Source organism: Mus pahari, chromosome 9 (genome assembly GCF_900095145.1).
Source record: "Mus pahari chromosome 9, PAHARI_EIJ_v1.1, whole genome shotgun sequence".
Classification (NCBI taxonomy): domain Eukaryota; kingdom Metazoa; phylum Chordata; class Mammalia; order Rodentia; family Muridae; genus Mus; species Mus pahari.
In genome coordinates, this window is record NC_034598.1 from 8,611,743 (window position 1) to 8,624,502 (window position 12,760).

General features: G+C 40.2%; 1 protein-coding gene across 4 annotated transcripts in view; it reads right to left on the bottom strand.

Annotated features, from left to right (window-relative positions):
• Positions 1-12,760, bottom strand: part of Afg1l (AFG1 like ATPase) — a 164,068-nt gene that overhangs the window by 75,244 nt on the left and 76,064 nt on the right. For all 4 annotated transcript variants that reach the window (XM_029542462.1, XM_021205218.1, XM_029542460.1 and 1 more), the window contains one exon: positions 3,787-3,845. In XM_029542462.1, coding sequence (XP_029398322.1) covers positions 3,787-3,845 — 59 coding nt within the window. The remainder of the gene's footprint in view (positions 1-3,786; positions 3,846-12,760) is intronic.

Sequence of the window (12,760 nt, forward strand, 5' to 3'; positions counted from 1 at the left end):
TCTCCCAAGGGAATCATCCTCTGGTGATTCTGTCACCTTTCTTACATGCTTGGAGGCCATCCCTATATGGCACGCCGATTTATTTGAAATGAGTAAACATCACTTGTCGATAAAGCATTCTAGAATCATGACATGCTAATACCACAGTACCAGGCACATACACACAGCCTGTGCAGCACTGTTACTATGGCTACTTTAAATGTTTATCAGATAATTCTAATATCTCTATCAATTTGATTGATGCCACTGTCAGTAGGTCTTTTCACACTAACTTGAGATCTTCCCAGCCTTTGGTGTTTTTTCACTGAAACCTGAGAACATTTTTGTAATCTGTCATGAGACTTGAAGCTTATTTTAATTAGACTTTTATAGTGTGTGTGTATATTACATGTAATATACACATACATACATACATACATACATACATACATACATTCACACACACACACACACACACACACACACACACACACACCTAGGCTGAGTTCCAGGACAGCCAGGACTACTTAGAGAAACCCTATCCAGAAAAAAAAGAAAAAGAAAAAAATATGCATAACACGTATCACCTTAACTCTGGCTTTAACCATATCCACTGGGTTCTTCATCATCATTACCCATTTAGGAAACCTTTCATCATAACAGATCCATCACTAACTAGATACTTTGTTCTCAGTACACACAGTATCCATTCCTCTGGGGCTGGGATAGATCAGGGGTTAAGAACTCTTGTTCTTAAAGAGAATCTGATTATGATTCCTAGCACCCAAATGGCAGCTCGCAGCCACCCATAACTCCAGATTCAGGATGCCCATGATACATAGACATACATGTAAGCAAGATACTCATAGATATTAAATAAATAAATAAATAAATAAATAAATATCCACTTTTTCTTCTGCCCAACACCTGATACCCCCTAGTTTATTTTTGCTCTCTATATGCTTGTCTCTTTAGGTAACTCACATAAACAAATCACACAATATTTGACCTTTCAAAAAATGTATCCTTTTTGTTCCTGGCTTGTTTCACTTCATATAGTGTTTTCAAGATTCATTCATGTTATAGCTATAAGTCAGAATTTCAATCCTTTTTATGACAGAATACTATTCTAATACATACGTGTACTGTTCCAATACATATGCATACTATTCTAACATACATGTACACAATTCCAATATATATGTATACTATTCCATTATATAGTCTATATTTTACTTATATACATTTATACCATATTTATTGATAAACCTATATATTTTAATCATACAATTCCCTACCATTCCTATTATCTAATAAAAAATGTTATTATTTATTAAGAGCTTACATAAGTTATTTTATTTTATTTTTCAATACATCAAGCAATAAACTATAAGCTTCTGTGGTACACTATAAATTCTGTTTACTAGGGAGAAACATAAAGTGTATTTGTAATATTCTTTTCCCTCAATAAATTCTAATTTTTTTACTAAACTAATAAAATTCCATTAATTTTATATCTTTATTTAGAAAGAAGATGCTTATGTATGTCTGTGTGTGAGAGCATGCATGTGTATATATGTGTACATATGTGTATGTGTACATATCATAGAGTGTGTGGAGGTTGGAGAACCATTTCTGAGAGTCAGTTCTCTCCTTCCACCAGTGCCTCTATCCCTTTACCAAATCATCAGCACCGCATGTGGTTTACATTGCTTTCTGCTGTACATTTCTCTCAGCTGGGACAAGATGAAAATCATGTTATCATCTGTAAGTAGGTAGATGTCTCTCAATTAAATATGAAGCCATCTTTGCTTACAAGAGTCGTCACACATACAAACTGCCCAAATTTGCTTTCTGTTGCTTTGATAAAACACTGTTCAAAAGCATGTTAGGGACGGGAAGGAAAGGGAAGGGAAGCCAAGACATGAGCCTGGAGACAGGAACTGAAGCAGAGACCAAGGCAGGCTGCTTATTGGCTTGCTTTCCAGCCTGGATTTTTTATACCGCCCAGGCCCCACTTGCCGAGGAATGGTGCCACCCACAGTAGGCTACGCCTCTTGTATCAATTAGCTATTAAGACAGAGCCCCACAGGCATGTCCCCAGACCTTCCCTCATGCCAGCCACTCTTGTGTGTCAGGTTGACCAAACACTGAACAGCACAAAGACAGTCAAGCTCCACCTGAGGCAGCTCTAGTTTCTTGTCATTGACCTGTGCTCTGTTTTATATGAGAAAACTTTGCAATGAACTGGACATTTTAGATATTTTCTAATGCAATCTTTACATTGATTCTTGGACATGTCAGCTCATGGTCAATTTGAAATTATGAATTATTCATTTCGGGTGCTCTTTTCTCTTCAGAAAAATCAAGAGCAGATAAAGAAAAGGAAAGGAAATTTGATGGGTCGATTTAGTGCCTGTCACTGGTATTGTATATTGAATTATGATAAATTACTATCCACAGAGGAATAAAAGGCTTAAGTTCCCTCCAGAAAAGTATATAGACAAAGTTCTGTGAGCCTTCTTTTTCTATAGCTCGTGCATTAGCGCCATATGAAGATATTATTTTGGGCACGATTTTTCTTCATTTCTTGTTTGTATTGTGGTCTCTTTATGGAGTATATTACTTTGGAGTAGAGCAGAAACATTACAAATCACCTCTCCCCATGTGTGAAGCATGAATATCAAAGGGAGACATTACTGACAGGACGGACCCTCTGAAAGCACTTTCCTCACTTCTATAAATATCTCGGAGAAATTAAGTTCCCCAGGAACCTAAAATTGGTCAGGGAAACAGATGTTTGAATTCTTCTGAGTTAGTACAGGCACCAACAATAATCCAGTGTTATGTTAAAGAACTTGTCTGACTGTGTGTTTAGAGTATCTGAAGCTATTTCAACTCTTCCTTCTTAGCACGAAAATTTGAAGTTTAGTTTTTGCTAAATAAAACTTTATTCTTTTTTGAATATGTTGATATGCATCAAGAACATTTGCATATCTAAAATTAGATAAATTACATTTGGCACATAATTGAGCGTCATTTGGGAACTATATACTTTGCTTTCTGCGTTAAGTATTTGTGTACATTTTGCATTCTCAACAAGATTATAAAGATAAAAACCACCCATTCCATAATTCTATTACCTACTATGACTAGTGTGGAGTTTGCACAGAGTAGGTTTTCAAGAAATATTGGTAGGCTATAGAATTAGTGAATAATCATGCAAAAATTACTTAAAATTAACAGTAAAAAGGGGAGGCTATTTTATTCTTAATGATATTGTAATGAAGACTATTTTAAACTCTATGCAGCAATGATACACACAAATATTTAAACTATTTATGTGCCTCAACTTGACATAATTTCATGATAACTTGATGGCAATCACATTTAAATATATTAGAATATTTTTGTAATAATGGTGTTCTAGAATAGCAACTTTAATAGCTAGGAAAACATGTTAATAATGGCCATTAGCCTGAAGGAAATAAGGAACACCAAACACTCTTTTTCAGAAATAAATGTATAAGTTTAAACATTTTGCTGTAATATTTATGAGCAAACCTTAAATTAAGATTTATAAAATGTAAACTATCGAATGTTTCAGCTAGGGGACAATTTGGACTATGTTTTGTAATTTTTCCCGTGTACACATTGGACAATACTATTTAAAAAGATATCTGCTCTTGTCTGACTACTAAATAGGAAGATGAATTCTGCTTGATGCAAGACCGAAGTCTTACTACAAATGAGTTAGGAGTCACCCGCTTGTATCAATCAGTGGATGAACAAATGATTTCTCCTTACCTTCAGGACCGCTATAAACGGCACAAAGTTAGCTCTCTGGAGTCCATTTTTATAGAGGTCTGAAAAAAACAAACGCATAAGCTTTTTACTTCACGTCAGTCACAGTGAAACTTTATCTTAAGCCTGGCTAAGGAAGCTTTCTACTGACAAAGGGAGTGAAAGAAAAAAATTACCAAAATTATTTCTATTCATACAATACCAAGACTCACGACACTTTTCATAGAAGAAAAAATTAGCAGCTATGGAAAACTGCCCAGTGGGAGGAAGATACGGTTGAGAATGTAAAGCCAGGCCTTCAGAATCCCAAGTCAATCATCAGCATCAGCGTAGGAAGAGGACCTATGGAGAGGCACAGTGGCACTCACGCCCTTAGTCCCAGGCAAGTCAGAGAGACAGGCGGATCACTGAGTTAAAATTAACCTGATTCTGCACAGAGAAAACCAAAAACAAAACAGACCGAAACAAAAAGGAGGAAGAAGGAGAAAGAGGAGAAAAAGAAGAAGGAGATGAAGACAAGACACATCTAAAAACACTTGGCCCTTGAAAATAGAGAACTCCATCAGGAAAGGTTTCATTATCTTCTCTTGTCCTGTAAATTCTCAGTGATTAACTAAAAGCCATGTAAAATTAACCATTTAAAAAAACATCACTAGACAAAAGTTACTCCTGAATTTGTACCAAGGTAACATATTTGCTCAAAAGGCCAGTATAAATGAATTGCCTAAAAGTCCAAATGTTCTTCCTATTAACCTAAGACATCAGGTAATTATATCACAGGCAGTATTTTCTTACTTAGATACTTTGCAACATATGAATCTGTCACTGTGAATGTATGCTTATACAAAATATAGATACATAAATACACTTATTTTCAAAAGTAAACAAAAAGAAAATAGCAGTACACTTTAAGGATTTTATACTTTTCTTTTTGTCTTTTTGAGACAGGTTTTCTCTGTATAGCCCTGGCTGTCCTGGAACTCACTCGGTAGACCAGGCTGGCCTCGAACTCAGAAATCTGCCTGCTTCTGCCTCCCAAATGCTGGGATTAAAGGTGTACACCACCACTGCCCAGCTATACTTTTCTTTTAAAGGAAGAAGACATTTGCTAAACAGCATGACACATATTTATTTGTAACTGAAGTTCTCAGGAGGCACACATGTGTGACTGCAGTACTCAGATGGTACACATGTGTAACTGCAGTTCTCAGGAGGCACACATGTGTGACTACAGTTCTCAGGAGGCACACATGTGACTGCAGTACTCAGATGGCACACATGTGTGACTGCAGTACTCAGATGGCACACATGTGTGACTGCAGTACTCAGATGGCACACATGTGTAACTGCAGTTCTCAGGAGGCACACATGTGTAACTGCAGTTCTCAGGAGCCACACAACATGTGACTGCAGTACTCAGATGGCACACATGTGTGACTGCAGTACTCAGATGGCACACATGTGTGACTGCAGTTCTCAGGAGGCACACATGTGTGACTGCAGTNCACATGTGTGACTGCAGTTCTCAGGAGGCACACATGTGTGACTGCAGTTCTCAGGAGGCACACATGTGTGACTGCAGTTCTCAGGAGGCACACATATGTAACTGCAGTTCTCAGGAGGCACACATATGTAACTGTGGTCCTGAGGATGCCACACATGTGTAACTTCAGTACTCAGGAGACAAATGCTCAGAAGATTCCAGTTAAGGCCAGCCTGAGCTATATAGAATTGCTTTGTCTTAAACAATCAGAACAAGGGCTCACATCCACTGGTAACTCTAGCTCCAGGGCATCCCACAACATATTCTGGCCTCCCTGGGTATGCATATCCATGTACACATACCCACACCCATATACTTAAATAAACAACAAATCAAGTCTTTAAAAAAGAAAGAGGGTGCTGTAGAGATGGCTCAGTTCTTAATAGCACTTGTTGCTTTTACAGAGGACCAGAGTTCTGTTCCCAGCAGAGATGTTGGAAAGCTCACATCAGCCTGTAACCTCAGGCCCAAGGAATCTGATGCCTTCTTCTGGCACCCACAGGCACCTTCATGCACATGCTTACCCACACATGCAGATACATAGATACATATAAACTAGAGCAGTATTAAAACCTCAAAATGTTTTTAAGGTGGGCTTCTTTCAAAGAAAAAAATCTTAAGAGTGTGAAATCTTATTGCAGCAACAGTTGTCTTTGACAGCCATTCTATTGTGCTATTAGATTTTTATAAATTCTCAAAATGGAAACAGTAAAACAGTTTCCTTCATAGTGAAAAACACAAATTAGATTACACTGTATGTTGGGTTTTTCAAAGAATAGCAATATTGGACCTTTTCTGTATTTCCTTATTTAAAGAAAAATTGATAACTGTGATAGATTTTAACAGCCATATTTTTATGAAAATAAAATGGTCATTAGAAAACATTTATTTTCCTTAGAAATAATAATCATGGCGTCCTCGCAGTGGGGTGTACATTCTGTGCTGACCAAGGAGAGGCCTTGTTTCACTTACACCTAACTTTTTTTTTTAAGGTTTATTTATTTATTATATGTAAGTACACTGTAGCTGTGTCTTCAGACTCACCAGAAGAGGGCGTCAGATCTCACTATAGATGGTTGTGAACTACCATGTGGTTGCTGGGATTTGAACTCAGGACCTTAGGAAGAGCAGTCAGTGCTCTTAACCTCTGAGCCATCTCTCCAGTCCTACACCAAACATTTTGATTTAGGAACATCACAAAAGGCACAATAATACTGGCCAGGTTCAACATGAGATCTTTCCAGACCTCGGTTGAGTACAAGGATAAAATGCAAGAAATGGGTTTGTAAGAGAGGGTTTAAAATTAAATATTCCCACAGTTTTCACCAACTGCAAACACTGCTTGAGAAGGTGCATAAAAATAGAGGGGGCTGGAGGCTGTCTCAGTGGTAAAGTGTTTTCCTAGCATGCACGAGGCCCAGGTTCAATCCCCAGACCAAATGAAATAGCAGAGAGATTGACAGGAAGTAAGGAAAAGTAAAAGTAAGAATTTTTAAAACTCAGCCCACATTCTAGCAGCTTCATAAATGAAGAAGCAAAACAAACAGCCTCCTAAGCTTCAGTTGTAACATCCCCAACCTGGAGGCAACCCAAAGGAGCAGCGTGGGGGGCTGCACAATGCAATACTATTCTGCAATTAAAAAGACAAACGATGTGTACAACAGGCAAATCTCAAAAGGAACTAGACCCCAAACAATATATACTAGGTAGCTCTCTTGATATTAAACTACAGCAAGCACAAGCCCATCTATGACAAAAGGACACAGGACTAGAGTCAGAATATCCAAGATGAGCAAAGGTCATTGGGTGAAGCCTTAAGGTGCAGAAATGCCTCATTAGCATGGGGAAGCATTTTAGGAATCTCAGGTTCTAGCTAAACAGGGTCTTATCAGGAGAAAGGAAGTTGAACCTGTAATCTTAATCTAGGCTATGAGACATTCTGCAGGTAGAGGCATATAGGTGTTTTATAACTCCCCAGACAAGATCAGAGATGGGGAATCCCTGCTGTATTGTGCTGAGCATTGTCCTGACAATGGTACACTTCAACCTTAATTAGCAGGGCAACGTACTTCTATTAAATATTAGAAATCCATTATAGAAACATACCCAGCATTTGTGAATATCTATGAGCACAACAGACTTGAACAAAGCCCAGGTGTAGTTTTAAGGTACTTTGGTTTTGCTTTTTTTTTTTTTTTTTTCCCCAAGACAGGGTCTATCTATACAGCCCTGGCTAACTGTCCTGGAAACCAAGTTGGCCTAAACTCACAGAGATCTGCCTGCCTCTACCTGAGCAGTGCTGGGATTAAAGTGTGTACCGCCACATCTGCTTTATCTTTTGTTAATGCTATAGTGCTTTGGAATGTTGAAGCCAGAGACCGCAGTGGAGGCTCGCTTGTTCTTGAGTAAAAGAGTTCCCCTCGTCAGCAAAGTTAAAGGGAAACGACAATGGCTATTAGGTCTTACAGACTTAACATCTCAAAGGGTTAAGTCTTTAAAACTGTGCCTTTACAAAAACATGTGATTCAAAATGCTATGCCCTGAGAGGCATTTTCTAAACAGAATCCTAAGCAGAAACTGGTTAGCTTGAAAATCTTTAGGCTTTTGTAAAACATGTAATGGCAGAGGGGCTGTAATCATCACATTGAAGAGTTTCTCTGCAACTCAAATATTATGCTAATTGCAAAACAATAGATCCATCTTCTGAAATGTTATTTAGCTACAAAGTTTTTCACATTTAGTATTAACTTTCTTATAAGAAGGCCTGGCTGATTCCATGACAGGCTTCAAACTGGCACTTCAGGAAACTAGGCCCACATCTCTGTTTCCAAGAACTGGGCAAGTCCAGGCAAGTCCAGGCCTCAGAAGCTACTCCACCACTAGTCCTGAGGCAAGAACCATTGTCAGCAACAGTTTCCAGACTTCCTCAACAACAGTTTCCAGTCCCCCCCCCTCCCCCAGGTCCCCAGAAATGGTTCTGGAATGTCCATAGAGATAGAGCCAAGATTAAGAGAGAGGTCACATACCCCTCCACAGAATTCCCCAAATGTGCTTCAAATCAGGCCTGTGAGCTCACTTTGGGGTCTCTCCATCTTTGTAGATGATAGACCCCAGCATGCTGGACTTATGCAAAGTAAAACACTCTTTGCATTTACATACTGTTTGAGTCTGTGGTATTATTCTTCAGCAAATCATAGACCCTTACACTTAGAGGCAAAGGTTTCTATTATTATATTTATGTCAATAGTTGCTGTTATATACTAAATATCAGTTAAAATTCACCTGCTCTTGCCTGTGGTTTTTTTCAATGATTCTGAACAGAGCTAAATGAACACTTGGTTGTATAAGACAGTGGAGTGTGATTATGGAACACTAATTTGTAGTGAATAGAATGAGAGCCTCCAAATTCTCCAGAGTGAAGAATGGTAATAACACTTAGAGGCAAAATGCATGCAGAGAGGATTTTTAAAGTGATGACAAGCACGTCCATACAGTGCAGAAGCATGGGCAGTACATCCATACAGTGCAGATGCGTGGGTTGCACATCCATACAGTACAGAAGCATGGGCAGCACATCCATACAGTGCAGATGCATGGGCAGCACATCCATACAGTGCAGAAGCATGGGCAGCACATCCATACAGTGCAGAAGCATGGGCAGCACATCCATACAGTGCAGATGCATGGGCAGCACATCCATACAGTGCAGATGCGTGGGTTGCACATCCATACAGTGCAGATGCGTGGGTTGCACATCCATACAGTGCAGAAGCATGGGCAGCACATCCATACAGTGCAGATGCGTGGGTTGCACATCCATACAGTGCAGATGTGTGGGTTGCACATCCATACAGTTCAGAAGCATGGGCAGCACATCCATATAGGGCAGATGCATAGGCAGCACATCCATACAGTACAGATGCATGGGTTGTACATCCATACAGTAGAGATGCGTGGGTTGCACATCCATACAGTGCAGAAGCATGGGCAGCACATCCATACAGTGCAGATGCGTGGGTTGCACATCCATACATTGAACACACACGGGTAGCAGATCCTTTCCTTAAAATTCAAGTTTCAAAACCAAGAGGATGAATAACGCCTATTTATACATGTACAAACTGGTTTAGAGTACAAAAGGCATTTAAGAAAGGTAATTCAAATGAATTTTCCTATAAAACAGGAATAAATTATGTCCTAGCATAAAATATTTACATGGCTCTATGGGGTCAATATGATTTATCCTTCTAAGATATTATTTTATCATAGTTTTTTTTAAAGCGCACCTTTAGACCATTTAAGCAGTAACAGCAATTTAGCTTTTCTCTTTCGTTATTTAGAAAATATTTTATTAGTTTCTGTGATCCACCCACATAGGTAAGACCTTACATACTTAATACAGTGCATCTTATCTACACTGGCTGTAAATTTCTGTACAAATGTCAGGTCAATATAGTAAACTGGAATACTTTTTTCCCAATGTCTATAGCATAGTATTTGGCTTACTTCACTAATAAAACTAAAGTACAAACAATGTTTTGCTAAATCTGTAAATAGTATAGCAAATTAAGTTTTCCCTTTTGACTGGGAGTTGTAGTTACAGTCAGGTACTGTACTGCAGTTATAGTGGCGTGTGTTGGAATCCCAGCACATGGAAGCTGAAGGCAGAAGGACAGAGAGTCTACTGGAGTATGGGCTCTGATGAGAGAGGACCCCAATGCAAGACAGAGGAGAGGGAGAAACTGAGGGAGAAGTGTAGCTTGAAGTACCTTTTCTATTTTCCTGCAGCAAAGTACTTGGCTTGAATCTCTTCAGCAGCCATATTTCCTTGGCCCACAACCTTATAGACACTTTTTTTTTTCTAGGCAAACTGAACAATATTCTGTTCCACTGTTTGGTCACAATTCTTACTATAAACTAAACTAGCTCTGCTAGAGGCTGTAGAGAGGACTCAATGTTTAACAGCACGTACTGCTCTTACAAAGGACCAGACCTCATGTTAGCCACTCACAAATACCTGTTACTCCAGCTCCAGGGACATCCAATGCCTCTGGCCTCTGAAGTCAGCCACACATTCAAATGTCCGTACTCACACACAGACGTGTGTGTGTGTGTGTGTGTGTGTGTGTGTGTGTGTGTGTGTGTGTGTGATTATACATCATCATCATCAACCACTTTGGGTTTTTTCCCCTAGATTTTCTAGGTTTCTCTGTGTAGCCCTGCCTATCCTTGAACTCACTCTGTAGACCAGGCTGGCTTCAAACTCAAAGACCCACCTGCCTCTGCCTCCCCAGTGCTGGGACTAAAGGTGTGCACCACTATGCCCAATAATAAATTACTTTAAAAAAAGAAAGTCCCTCTACCCCCACAAAACATAGACCGGTGTTTTGTCACAGTGTGCCATGCACTCTATTCCAGTTCCTATTCAAAATCCCCAGTGAATTTGTCCTCAATGTCCTCACTCCTGCCAACACGCTCAGCATCTGAGACTCACCTGTCTCACCGCTGTGAAGATCCCACAACCAAAGCAACTGTTAGGAAATAAAGTGTTTGCTTGGGGGCTTCTTCACAGGCAGAGAGGGGAGGGGTGCTGGCATGGGCTTCTGAAACCTCAAAGCCATCCTGGTGACACACTCCCTCCAACAAGGCCACATCTCCTGGCCCCAACCCTTCTCAGACAGTTCCACTCCCTGGTGACTAAGCATTCAAACACACATGAGCGTTTGGGGCCTTGTTCCTCCAAATCATGCTCACAATCAGTATTGTTCTTGCAGCGTTCTGGGACTTCTATGACCTACACCATTGAACGTTTCCAGGTTCTTCATGAAAGCCAATGAATACCTGAGAACATCACAAGGCAAACTCACAACAATGACCCCATTCTTAAAACCAATTTTCTGCATTAGACGTCCCATCACTATAAAAAAACATATAAGAAAAACAATGGCAGGAAGGGAAGATGTATCTGCGCTCATATTTTAGAAATCTCAGCTCATCGGGGCAAGGAGTGTGCAGCAGATCAAATGCACCCCTATTGGGTCAGCCAACGACTGAGGAGAGAGTACCCAGTCTCCCAGACTGCCCCCTTCCCCGTCTTCTATGTCAGCTGGCTTTGGGATGCTGCTGCCCAATTCAGGAAGCTCTTACCCTTTAGTTAATATCCTCTGGAAATGCTGTAGACAGACTCAGAGACGTGCTGTTCTAATCTGTAGATGCTTCTAGGCTAATCACGTTGGGAAGAGAGATGAGACGTCATGCTGCCATGTGTGCTTTGGAGGTCTCAGGTCCAGGTAGGAGGTGTACCCAGAACTTGGGGCTATCTCAGTCTAGTTCTCTGTGGAGCTGACCTCCTCACCTCAAACTCTTAAATGTGTTTCTTCAGTCCAAAAAGACCTGTGGGTTTTCAAACAGGGCTCCAGGTGCCGATACAGTAGTGATTCCCACTGGGCCCTCCTCCAAGTTCTGTCTCTCTGGAATTAGGATTTTTTTCACTCTCCAGGACCACCAGACAATTGTGCTGAGTAGTGTGCTCAGAGTTTCTTACTGCTCTGTAAGAGGGTCCCTTAGCTAGGAGCTGGCTCAGCTCAGCAGGGTTTAGTAGAGAAAAGCCACCCATGGCATGTCCTGTCACTGAGTTGCCTAATCTTGCTGCAGTTTTTATTCATAGATTTGAGCTGATCTGTATGTAGATATTGCTCTGAGAAGCAGTCTTTAATTCTTTTTTCTTTTCTAATAATTTAGAAAGTAAAAGGCTTATTTTAAATTCTAGGAGAAGGCTGGACAGAGTCGCTTAGCTCTGTAATGGAGCATCTGGGGTGCTGAGGCAGGAGGATCTCACCATGTGAGGCTGTCCTGAGCCACACAAAATGACGTGGTTGCCACCCAGTGTCTGTGACTCCCTGCAGCAGGGTCAGGATTGCCTCTCACCCAGCTCCTTGTTTGGGTGATTTTCCTCACGTCAAACAGCTCTCTCAGTGAAGCCCCATCACACGTCACACGCTGTTCTCCAGGGACTAACGTCCTCTTCCACGGTCCTGTTCTCTGTGCTCTGGTCCTATATTTGACCAAACATCTTAAGCTAGTCTTCCTATAGTTTCATGTCTACACTTTGGCACCTCCATCCATGGATTTAACATCTTCTTACTTCATTGGCTTTCTTTATCAGAGACAATCTCTCAGTAAACAAGATTTCAGCTCAATTTGTTGCCTTTAAAAATAAATAATATTAAATTGTTTTCTTCATACAGTCTATGTTGTCCTTATTTTCTTTCCATCAAGACATGCTATGTAGCCCATGTGGCCTCAGACTTACTGCCCTCCTGACTCATCAGTCTGGTGCTGGGACTGTAGCTATCAATCACCATGAACACTTCCTTCTGATGGGACTGTAGCTATCAATCACCATGAACATTTCCTTCTGATGGGACTGTAGCT